This window comes from Triticum aestivum, chromosome 3D (assembly GCF_018294505.1).
Source record: "Triticum aestivum cultivar Chinese Spring chromosome 3D, IWGSC CS RefSeq v2.1, whole genome shotgun sequence".
NCBI lineage: Eukaryota > Viridiplantae > Streptophyta > Magnoliopsida > Poales > Poaceae > Triticum > Triticum aestivum.
Genome location: NC_057802.1, coordinates 319,349,919 through 319,361,921, shown reverse-complemented (window position 1 = coordinate 319,361,921; position 12,003 = coordinate 319,349,919). Strand labels below are relative to the sequence as shown.

General features: G+C 39.6%; 1 protein-coding gene and 1 pseudogene across 1 annotated transcript; one reads left to right on the top strand and one right to left on the bottom strand.

Moving 5' to 3' along the window:
* Nucleotides 1-3,306: 3,306 nt before the first annotated feature.
* LOC123078636 (peptide deformylase 1B, chloroplastic) lies at nt 3,307-7,893 on the top strand. The gene is made up of 7 exons (XM_044501214.1): nt 3,307-3,598; nt 3,690-3,828; nt 4,378-4,570; nt 6,588-6,698; nt 6,979-7,041; nt 7,504-7,606; nt 7,701-7,893. Exons 1-6 carry the CDS (start codon nt 3,391-3,393, stop codon nt 7,600-7,602), a joined length of 813 nt encoding a protein of 270 aa, XP_044357149.1. The 5' UTR covers nt 3,307-3,390; the 3' UTR covers nt 7,603-7,606; nt 7,701-7,893.
* A 1,843-nt stretch (nt 7,894-9,736) lies between these two features.
* LOC123078637 (polygalacturonase At1g48100-like) overlaps nt 9,737-12,003 on the bottom strand; it is a 4,314-nt pseudogene continuing 2,047 nt past the window's right edge.

Sequence of the window (12,003 nt, the reverse complement as noted above, 5' to 3'; positions counted from 1 at the left end):
CCAAGGAAAAAGCTACTAGATAGATCTACTTATATAGGAGCAAGGGGTGGCGGCCAAGGAGGTGGGAGGACGTCCCAAGGCAGCCTAAAACCAACCCTAGGTCGTACAAGGCTCATGGGCCCAAGTGGAGGTGATGCAACACCTTTGGACTTGTAGTTTGACTCGGATTCTGGTGCAACGTCAGATTGTTTCGACCATAACTCAATGCTCCGGACGAATTTAAAGGTGAATCCAATTGGGTTGGAAAGAGCACGAAATCTAGTTTCCAACAAAAAAAGAATCACCCAATTCGGAGTCCGTATGAAAAAGTTGTTGGCGTTTTGAGTCAGGTATGTCTGTGCAGTCCGAATCTGAATCCAGAACGTGAGAGACTTGGACTCTATCTTCTCTTGGCCCAAAAGTGACGTGAGAGGACTTTTTGAACAGAACCTAAACTTCTCCTTTTGTCTTATCTTCATATGTGGATTGTACAAATGTCCCATACACCTGCAATTAGACAAAACACAAAAGTGTGTGAAGTATTTTTGTTCTGGATAACATAAATAGATTATTGAATAGTTTGCACTAGAAATCACCTGACAAATATGCATGTATGCAATATTTTTGGTCGTATCCAAGGTAGTCATGTCCTCATCATGGTGGGCCCCCTATGGTACTTATTTGCTCCAATATTTCTTGTATATTCCATAAAAAATCTCCGTGAAGTTTCACTCATTTGGAGTTGTGCGGAATAGGTAGCCTGACGTATCTTTTTCAGGTCCATAATTCCAGCTACCAGTATTCTCCCTCTTTGTGTGAATCTTGCATATTATGAGAGAAAAGGCATTAGAATTACTCCAAATAGCATTAATATACATAAAACAATATAAATAACAGTAGAAAAACATGATGCAAAATGGACGTATCATCGGGCCACCCACATATCAAATTATCAAAGTAGCGAACATGAATCAAACCAACATGATGAAAGTGATTAGATGAAATTCCCCTATACCCTCAAGAACGCTTTGCTTATTATAAGAGAACGTTTTGGCCTATCCTTTGCCACAAAAGGATGGGGCTACCTTGCTGCACTTTATTTACCATTACCGTTACGTGGTCGTTACAAATTATCTTGCTATCAAACTACTCGTTACCGACAATTTGAGTGATTGCAGAGATTACCTTGCTAAAAATCACTTATCATTTTTTTCTGCTCCTCGTTGGGTTCGACACTCTTACTTATCGAAAGGACCACGATTCATCCCCTATACTTGTCCAGCAGAACTTGAGACCATCTTACTTATGCTGTCACATAGGCTCTTTGTTAGATCAAAACATGCCATGGCGTACGCAGGGACAACCTGAATGACTGCCTTTATGAGGATCTCTTTTGCTACCTTAGACAAGAGTTTAATTTTCCAGCCCTTCAGAATCTCCCAAATCCTTCTCGTAGGTATTCGAAGCACTTCTACCTAGAGCGGCCAATATAGCTGGGGAGGCCGAGGTATTTCCCCTTCAAACATTCCTTCTGTAGCCCCAGAAGCCCGAGGAGTTGCTGCTTCTTCGCGTTCGAGGTGTTGCGATTTGCTAACCTCCGAGTTCACACTCGAGGAGGTCAAGCAAGCACTGGACAGTATTGGCGATCTTAAGGCCCCGGGTATGGTTGGGCTTCTATCAGTTTTCTATAAGCATTACTGGAGTTTGTTGGTGATTCTGTGGTGACAGAGGTTTTGCATGTATTGCAAGGCGGCAACATGTCGGAGGGATGGAACGACAATCTGCTAGTGTTAATCCCAAAGGTACAAAATCCAGAGACTCTAAAAGATTTACGCCCAATTAGCCTTTGCAATGTAGTCTACAAGCTCGTGCCCAAGGTCTTGGCCAGCTGGTTGAAAACTATCTCGGGGGAGATTATTTCACCTAATCAGAGTGCCTTTGTGCTCGGGAGATTGATCTCAGATAACACGATCTTGGCATATGAGATGATCCACTTCCTCAAGAGGAAAAGGTCGGGGAGCACAAGCTTTGCAGCCCTTTTAAGTTAGATATGAGCAAGGTGTACAATCGTGTCGAGTGGGGTTTTCTCGAGAAGGTCATGAAGCAGTTGGGGTTTGCGCAAGATTTCATGAAGCTCATCAGTATGTGCATAAAGACAGTCAGATTTCGATTTAATATGAATGGGCCCTGCACTGATAAGATGACCCCAGGCCGTGGGCCTGCGACATGGTGATCCAATATCACCCTATCTCTTCTTGCTGTGCTCACATGGCTTATCCGCCCTACTACTTCATGCGGAACAAAATGAACACATCAAGGGCTTACAGATCGCTCCTACGGCACCTTCCGTAAGTCATCTGTTGTTCGCAGACGACTCACTTCTCCTGTTCGAAGCCAACCCGGTGAGCATCGCTGCAATCAATCAGATCTTACATGTCTACGAGATGGGCTCTGGTCAGTTGATAAACAAAGACAAGTCTGCTGTCCTCTTTAGGTTGTGTTTGATAGCAAAGTATGACTTAAACTGAAGTATTGAAAAACTACAGTATTTTTGTCTGTAGGTACTAGATACTCCGTTTTTGATATATCAAAGTATTTTGAAGCATTGTCAATACCGAGACCCGTATGGTCAATGTTGTATGGAGCAAAGTAAATTAGCTAGCCATTTGATAGCAGTTGGAAACATGCGTGTTCCTAGCAAGCTACCCGTTGCAAACTGAAGGGCCATGCACAAAGACCACCAACATGCATAAACTGGTTGATTTATTGATAATCATCATCACTTATTAATGGTTTGGTTGATTAGTCGGATATGGACCCTCGTGTGTTGTGGCTATAGAACCAATGGGCAAAAATCGCACAAGCAAGAGGAGCACTAGGTCAGCTCTGCAGCTAGAAGACAGTGCACCGCGGCAGAGCAGCAGAGGCTATGGCCGGCACAACGCTCGGCTAGCAGGTTGCAGCTGTACGAGAAGATAATGTGAGGCGTTTTTCTCGCTAGCTCAGTTTTAAGAAAAAGAAGTCTAGGTTTTTTTTTAAATACAGAGAAAGTACCATGTTTTTTTTTTGCGGTTGAAGTACCATGGTTTTGCCAATACTACAGTATGGAAGTAGTTTTAGTGACAGACAAACAGCTCACGGTAAAATAAACCATGGTAATCTAAAAAACTGAGCATATTTTCCGAAAAAAAAACTGAGCATATAAAACAGCGAGTTTTAGTCGTAGAAAAAAACAAGCAACAGGTCATATTTTCAGATATAAGAAAAACTGGACTGGCTACAGCCGTCCGATCACGTCGACCTTTTTTCTTTGAATGCAATCCGATCACGTCAGACCTTGTGGTGCCCGCACACCACTCTCCAACGGGGAAAAAAATCGAACCAGGCCACGAGAAGGGACAGGCCACTACCATGGCGACCGCGTGCTTCCACCTTCGCCTCTGCCCCCGCTTCCGCGCCTTCGCGTCCTTCTCCTCTCGCCCCCTCCTCGCTACCCACCCCAGGACCCTGCCCCTAGCACGCACCGGCCCGGCTACGCCGCTCGCCGCCCGCACGCGCCGTGGGTTCGGCTCCTCCACGGCCGCCGCCCCGCTCAACGAGGATGACGACTTCGCCACAGGTTAGCAGCCGCTTCCAGGAACTCTTCTATACTCGGATTGTAGCTTCCATCTCTAATTCTCTTACTAAGTTGTTGTTACTGCACGGTGTAGCTGCGGACCTGCGGTTCGAGCGGCCGCTCAAGGTAGTGCAGTACCCCGACCCCGTCCTGCGCGCACGCAACAAGCGCATCAACACCTTCGACGACAACCTTCGCTCCCTCGCGGACGAGATGTTTGATGTCATGTACAAGTGAGTCTGGACGTAGAGCCATGTGCCTTTTACCTTGCTTCTGCCGTGCGCACCGGAGCTGTTTGATGAAATGCACATGAGGTTGCCGTGCCACTTTCTTTACTAAATATATGCACGGTATCGTTAATTTGAGCACCACTGGCTTGTAGAAGTCCATATAGTGCTCTGATTTTTGCCTCTTCCTGTATACACTGACTTTCCATACACCCCGAGAGTCGCTAGGTGGTTAGGATGTGTGCACATCTCCTACGTTCTCTAGTATTTTATAGGCATTGTTCTTGTCAAATTAGCAAATTGAGGTGTCATTTATACTCATGAGGCTATCTGAGGCTCTGAGCCCTGGAATGGTCAGGTAGTTGTGCATGAGTGCACATGATACTACTGCTATAGTTAATAGCTTTTTTATCTGGGCTATATGTCATACTACTCATTTACTTATGGTGGACCTGAAATGCCTTAGTCATAGTCTAGTGGGTGCAAACATTCAATCATAACCTCATAGGCCTCTCCGCTGTTTTTAGAAAGGATTGACCTGGTTTCATGCTACAGGACGGATGGCATTGGTCTCTCGGCACCACAAGTTGGAGTGAACGTGCAGCTCATGGTATTCAACCCAGCTGGGGTGAAAGGGGAAGGAGAGGAAATTGTCCTTGTCAACCCAGTAGTTTACAAGTTCTCGAAGCGGTTGTCAGTCTATGAAGAAGGGTGCTTGTCGTTCCCTGGAATATATGCCAATGTGCTGGTGAGAATTACCTTTATCTTTGCTCTTATTAAGATCTAAGTTGTTGGCGGTGTCTGTTCACCTCTTGAGTTACTAGGAATTACTGGTTGCCATCCATTCTACGGAGGACATACGGTTGAGTCAATTATATATTTTTGAGATAACTTTTCAACATTTGCACAAAACCCAGGTGCTATGATGGCATACACATTTAACTGATAACTAGATGATACCCTGCGCGTTGCTCCAAGAATTGATTGAAATACATTTTAATTAGATTTAGTTGTATGTAATATAAATTTTAAATTAAGAACATAGCTAAATTTTGAAATACTATATATTTTGATTAGATTTAGTTCTTTTCGATAGGAAATTTAAATTTGTAGTATAAGAACTAAATTTGAAATACATATGATTTACTATATTTTGTTATTGAGCTGAGTCTCTTCTCATGCATATTTGTATGTTGAGACTGGGACTTTTTCATGCATGTTTGCATGCTGAGGTGGCATGTGTGCATGTTGAGGGAAATAGATTAGTGGGGGCTAACTATTTAGATATAGAAGATATGTACTGCAAAAATAACTTCTGTGGAAAAGCACACACATTAGCTAGTCTCGACACCAATACCAGCTGTGTTCTTGTTTGATAGCGAGAAAGATACATCTTTCATGTGTTGAATTTAATATTTGTCTCATTTGTCATGTGTTGCTTAATTCCAAATTCTGTATATTGTTATAGAAAAAATCCACTTTACAACCCTGAACTATTGCAGGAGCCAGGAGTTCATTTTTCAAACTTGAACTGTAAAATCTGGTTGTTTGAACATTGAACTCTTTAATCAGTTTACTTTACCCCTGGCTCTCTCAAACGGTTTTGTGCTGACTGAGACAACACGTGCCACCATCTTGCCATGCCAGCAACTTAAGTGAAAAATTAAGAATTAAATAATTCAGACAATAAAGTGAAATAATAATGCTAATGATAATCATAATAATCAGTTTTTTGGAAAGGTCTGTAACTTCGAAGCAATTCACAAATAGTAGAAAGTCAATGGGAAAAACCAGATTCTCTTTTCCTTTAGTGAAAGAAAAAAAGAGCAGATTCAGTAGTTCTCAGATGACATGTAGCTAAACTTTTTTAGTGTCAGTTTGAAAAAACCCAAGTTCTAAAAAGTTTTTTTTTTGGTAGGCAAACTGAAAAAAGACTCAATAGTCAATCTGAAAAATCTTCTCCTCAATTTCCTAAATAGTTCACTTTTCGTAAAAATATATACTCCCTCCGATCTGAATTAATTGACACAGCCTCTATACAATGTCCATTTTACATTGTATAGAGGCTGCGCCAATTAATTCGGATCGGACGTAGTATTATTTTTCTGATTTCTTGATTTTTTTTATGTTTTAATTAAGTTGCTGACAAGGCAAGAGTAAAGTGATCCACATATCTGCCATATGTCGTCTCAGTCTGCGCAAACCACTTGGGATAGGGCCAGCGGTAAATTGATTCAAGAGTTCAAGATTCGAAAGTAAACTTCTGCTATTTCAGGGTTAAAAGGTTGTTTTTTTCGTTTTTATAATCACCCAGAAATATTAGTGATATTTATCAGCCACATAGCCATCTGAAATTAAACCTGCACCAACACTCTAAATATAATTTCAGTTTGCATTTACTTTAAAGCAAGTATGACCTGCATGGCTGCATTACTCAAATAGATTATGTTTTCACAAGTTCAAATTGCTACTGAAAAATCTGAGTACATGAGATTTAGAGTTTAAAGCTTGTTAACATTCACCATACTTATTATCTTAACTATCTATATTATGTCACTAAGCGTTCATATATAAGACAAAAGTATCAGATATCTAACAAATGATGGGAGTAGACAAGTTAGGGAATGCACCTAATATCCACCTTTGTTGATCCTATTATTTAGTACTCTTTTATATTTAGTATTTGCGTTCTTCTGAAAAAGGAGGATTTTACTAATTTATGGGATATGGCATTTGCAATTATCTTTCACCACTGTGCTATGCAGAGACCAGACACTGTTAAAATTGATGCTCAAGATGCTAGTGGAGCAAAGATCAAAGTTAAATTATCAGAACTATCTGCAAGAGTTTTCCAGCATGAGTTTGATCATTTACAGGTATGGGCTTAACCTTGATCGAACTTAATTTTGTCATGTATTTATGTAAGATTTTTGAATTAAATCTTTCACTTGAGTTCATTTATGTGAATGACATATTCAATGGCCAACTAAATCAAGTCTATTTCTCTTTACTTCACTGTCCATGTTACTTTTGATCCAACAAACCAATTGGGTCTAAGGACACCTCAATTTTCGTAATGAAGAGCTTATATTGGTGTGTGAACACATTCAGCACTATAGTCATGTGACCACTCACCATCAACTTGTGGATTTGCAGGGAATCCTTTTCTTTGACAGAATGACTATGGATGTTGTTGAGAGCATATATGAGCAGCTGAAGGTTAGTAAATGTGAATCCGAAGTAGGTGTAGTTACACTGGGAATATCATTTGATATTAGTTCTTGTGCTTATATGCTCTCTCAAAAGCCAGCAGTGTTGTAATTATTGGAATAGTGAGGCGCTTCAAATAAGACACTAATGTCCCTCCAAATTTTACTTTTCTTTTGGGAGAGCATAGAAGCACTAATTTGTTTGTTGTTATCAACACGGCTGTTCATGATGAAGATATGATCCCTTTTTTTTGTATATGTGTTGGTCTTTCTTGGTTGGAGTTTTTTATTAACGCTTTGTTGGCTGGAGTTACATGACTTTGGGTTTTTGGGTTGTCAAGGTTTGGTATATTTGCTGAATAACATGGCATAATATTTCTTGAAGCATGTGCACATGTGTTTATGTTTTGTTATGCCGTATCTCATTTTCTAACTTTGCTTACGTCTAGTCGAAATTTCTCATTTCCAATAGAGTCTAGAGGACAAATACGTGGAAATAACAGGACAAGCAAGCCCTGAAACTATAGCAAACTACAGAGGGACAAAGGATGTCGTTAGTTTTTCAAGATGATTCCGTCAGTCTTCTTCATCTTAAACCTGTCTACTTCGTGTGTCTTTTCATGTTCTATTAAGCAATTCTGAAATCTTTGTCTGCTACTGTACAAACAGGTTCTGCAAACTTTCCAAGGGCATCATCAAGCTGAGCTACAAATTCAAGTTTTTGTGGAACTGTTTGTTGGTGCATACACTGCTGTCATTCTAGTTTTGGCAGTTTTGCTATGTCTAGTTATGTACAACATTAATGAAATTATACACAGAAATTTCACTATTTATGAATGAAGTATTATTTTCCAACAATGAATATCTGAATAGTATTTTGCATGCTATGATCTTGGGGTTATACTGTACTTTCTCTCTTTCCACGAGTTTGTGTTGACTTCTTTTCTCAAAATTTAAAGTACAAAGCAAAGATTACATCCTGGCCTTAGTTGTAACAACCAAATAGCTGAGCCATGAATGTGTATTTTATACAATGGCAAGTTCATAGCCTTTAACTGGATAATGCGCAGTGATGTTGGTGCATCTCTTGCATTGGCCAGCATGTATTATACGTACTTGAGAACACATCATATGCTAGTATATCTTTGTATAACATGGCTGTATGGCCCCATGTCTTTTTGCCATTATGTTTGTTTCTAGCATTGCGATATTTATATCTAACAGTGCACTAAGAAATCCTAATCTTTCCGTGGTGGCAAATCTGGTGCAACGAAGTCCATGCAAACATGACACTTTTCTTCACAAGCTGTTTGATCAACATAAATACGGATTATTGGGGAAAGTGTTGCTTGAAAGCACATTGGTAGTAATATCTCAATAAGAATGGTGACTGTGGTACATTTTCATGTTTATCAATTGACTTACATTGAGTTTACATGTGTGCTATCATTATGTATGACGAAATTCCCTAATAATATGGTTTGATGTGATCTTCATACAAAACTCTACTTTTTAAAATAATAATTTGTTATAGTTAAGAAATGTGGTTGATGTAGATAGTGACATCCATTCCAAAATAGATGTTGTGTGAATTAGTCTTGGTATTTAAAATATTGTAATTTTGCTTCTTGATGGCAACGCTTTATTTATTTAGCGTTGGTTGTGATAATTTAGAGATGGGTATATAAGCTGTATGGGCCAACTATGTAAAAGTTAATGCCTTAGCTCATCCGTGTGCATGGAACTGACAGGCAATTAAGATTAGAAGTTATAATAATGCTGGATAGACGGTAAAAATGCTTATGCGTTAACATGTTGGCTGTCCACCTAGAAGTGAGATCACATTGTAAGGTTCAGTAAGTGTTGCACCAATTTACGTATCTTCCATTATAGCTTATATTTGTTGTTCCCTTATTCAAAGATAGCTTATTCTCGTCGAGTTATAATGCTAGAAAGATGGTAAAAATGCTTATGAGTGATCATGATAACCTACTCCCTCCATTACTTAATATAAGACGTTTTTTAGTTACGGAGGGAGTAGTTAACAAATCATCACTTCTCTGTCATGTTCTAACGGTTAATTCGCTTTCACTTATTCTGTTTTTGCACCATTATTATTTAATTAAGTTGATCTGTTTGAACATTTTTTTTTCTATCCGTCCGTCAAAATCTTTCTAGCTAAACCTAAAAAAAATACATTTCCTTTTCGCGCTGCACTGCTACATGTCTTGAATACAGAATGTGTATGTTGCAAATGCTTTTGGCATTTGTTGCTTAGAAGATGGATGTATTGTACTTGTTCATTTTTCTAACAGTTCATTTTAATATCATTTTGCTGTTCCTTCTGCCAAAGTGCGAAAACAAACTTTTCCTTCGATTAATCAATCAGTATACTTTGTTGGTCATCTAAACATTTATTATACTGTAGCAATCCGTTTCTGAATCTTAATTGAGTTATTCCATATTGTACATTCAACATTGTCATTGGGATTCTTGGGTTGTTAACATTTGTTTCACCTTTACCGATGTTGGCACTGTTTTTATTAAATAGTAAGGTGTAGAATGTGCAAAAGTGCTGTAATATTATTTTCTACTCCCTCCATCCAGTGTAAAAAACGCTCTTATATTATGGGACGGAGGGAGTAACACTTATACTTTGTATTGGCATAGAATAACATGCCCTATATTTTTTCAGCTCACACATATAATCTGTCTGCCTGCCCATTTTATATGAAAATATTATGTTTGCTTTACCACAAACATGACACACTTGCCATGATAACAAAACATAAATTAACTGTGTATATATGCACATGACGAAGCAATGGTGCAAAGGGTCGGAAGCATCACAACGACCACTCATGGATAAGCACCAACTAATGGATGAGGATACTATCTGTGTTTCAGCATATGTCATGGTATGACTGCAAGTTGTTCCCAGCAGGTTTTCCGATCTGCAGACAAGCTATGGGAGGGATGGTTGGAGTGAAGAGTTCCCCAAAAGCTTGCCAACAGAATGGATTGTTTAGGTGGTAGTGGGCTATTTGCACGGGTTTAAGTTGTACCCCGGTAAGTGTGATCCCTGAACAAGGTGAGCTGTCACTGCATGCAAAATGGAGAGGCTTGATTGTAAATGTCCCTCTGATGTTCTCATACTGAACGCCTGATACCGCCACTGCTGATGTTTGATTTGTGCACGTTCTTTTGTCGCAATAGAACTGGTCTATCATAATAGGTGTTTGAACTTCGGAGACTTGTATGTTTGAGAACCTTATGTCTTGAACCAGTCCTATACCACCCTGCAAGGAGAATTCAATTGGTTTAGCTCAGTAGGTATTATGAGTTTATTCTGCATGCTCTTTCTTTAATTATTGATCTTACCTGCCAGGTCTTGATTCTGACACCAGTCATTGTTCTGAACATGTTGACATCTCTTACTGTTACATTAGAGACGCATGCTTTTGTGTTGTCCCGGCCTAGTCCACCAATGCTGATTCCATGGCCTGGTCCACAATTCACATTGTGTATGTATATGTTGCTACATCCTGTCTGGATGGAGATGCAATCATCACCTGCATGGAACAAGACAAAAGATGCCATGTGATCTGTGCTATATACTCATTGTACTATTTTTGTGTAACTGCAAAAGATGCTTTCGATACGATTCGCCGCCTTTTTCCAGTGTACCCTCTTATATCTGGAACTGTCCGCTGCACTGCAGAGCTTGCAGAACAGAGGGACATGCTTTCAGTTAATCATATGCCTTACACTATAGTTTGTTGGAATGTTTAAATTGTCGTGTGTTCTCAAATTCTTGTTAAAGATATGTTTCACGTGGACACGTGTTGGCAAAACAAAATTGCTGAACATAATATGAATGCATGCTAGATTGCAAAACAAAGTTCTTCTTGAAGTTGGTCATAAAGAGGAATTACCGCAAGCCAAGTTGGTATGATGAATGCTGACATCTTTGGAGTTCTGCAGGTGTATTCCGTCAGTGTTGAGACTGTTCTCAGGGGAGGATATTGTCAGGTCGTGGACCAGCACCCCTTGACAGTTGTCGAACTTGAGATGGCACTGTGAGCTGTTGACAATTTTGATACCAGCCACTACGACATTTGAAGAACCATAGAACCTCAATGCCTGCATCAGAGTATGGAATCAAAACTGCCCGAGGTTTGTTTTGGTATACAGTACTGAATGTGCACTAAGATAGTGATCTTACCGTAGGTTTAACCCGTGGCATCCTCTCAAGCTCCTCATTGTACTGCTGGATTGTATCCAAGGTTAGTGATTAATAAACCAACTTTTGAATTGAGTGATTTAGTACTAAATGGTCGGGTCTTACCTTGTCGTCATCCTCATCGTCATTTGGGTCTGAGTAGGTCCACCACTGTTGCCCCCTACCATTTATGGTGCCACTGCCTTGAATTGATAATCCACTTAGTTTGGTGAATTCAAGCCATTGAAGCAAGCCAGAACCCCATGCTTTAGCATTTGTTGGGGCTAAGATCGTTCCTTCCAACTACAAAATTAGCACATCATTTAACCCCATTATGTTTTTGTGTTTCACCTTTGCCAGATTGGAGTTTGTTTCTCTTTGTACACATGAAAATTTTCGTTTCATTTTTATTTTCAAATATCCTGCCACTTCAAACCTGCTGCGGCATGATCTTAGACATAGAAACAATTTAAATTATTATGTTGTATCAATGTAGGATTGGAAATGTTTTACGGTCTTAAACATGAAAACACTTTGAATTATTTTGACATATCAAATGTAGCATTGGAATCTTTTACATGCTCATAACATCAAGAGATCATTTTCCCTGCACATATAAGAGTACATACTACATAGGATGGTGTATCTATACAAACATACAAACTTTTATCTCTAGAATAAGGAGTCGTGCTGTTCAATGCAGGTAATGGGGAAAGCTTTTTCAGGTATATATTTGGCATTAGGTGCAGA

Coding starts and splice junctions, on each gene's coding strand:
- LOC123078636 (XM_044501214.1), top strand. CDS start 3,391: ATGGCGACCGCGTGCTTCCACCTTCGCCTCTGCCCCCGCTTCCGCGCC. Junction 3,829..4,377: donor ATGTTTGATGTCATGTACAA/GTGAGTCTGGAC, acceptor TTCATGCTACAG/GACGGATGGCATTGGTCTCT. Junction 4,571..6,587: donor GAATATATGCCAATGTGCTG/GTGAGAATTACC, acceptor TGTGCTATGCAG/AGACCAGACACTGTTAAAAT.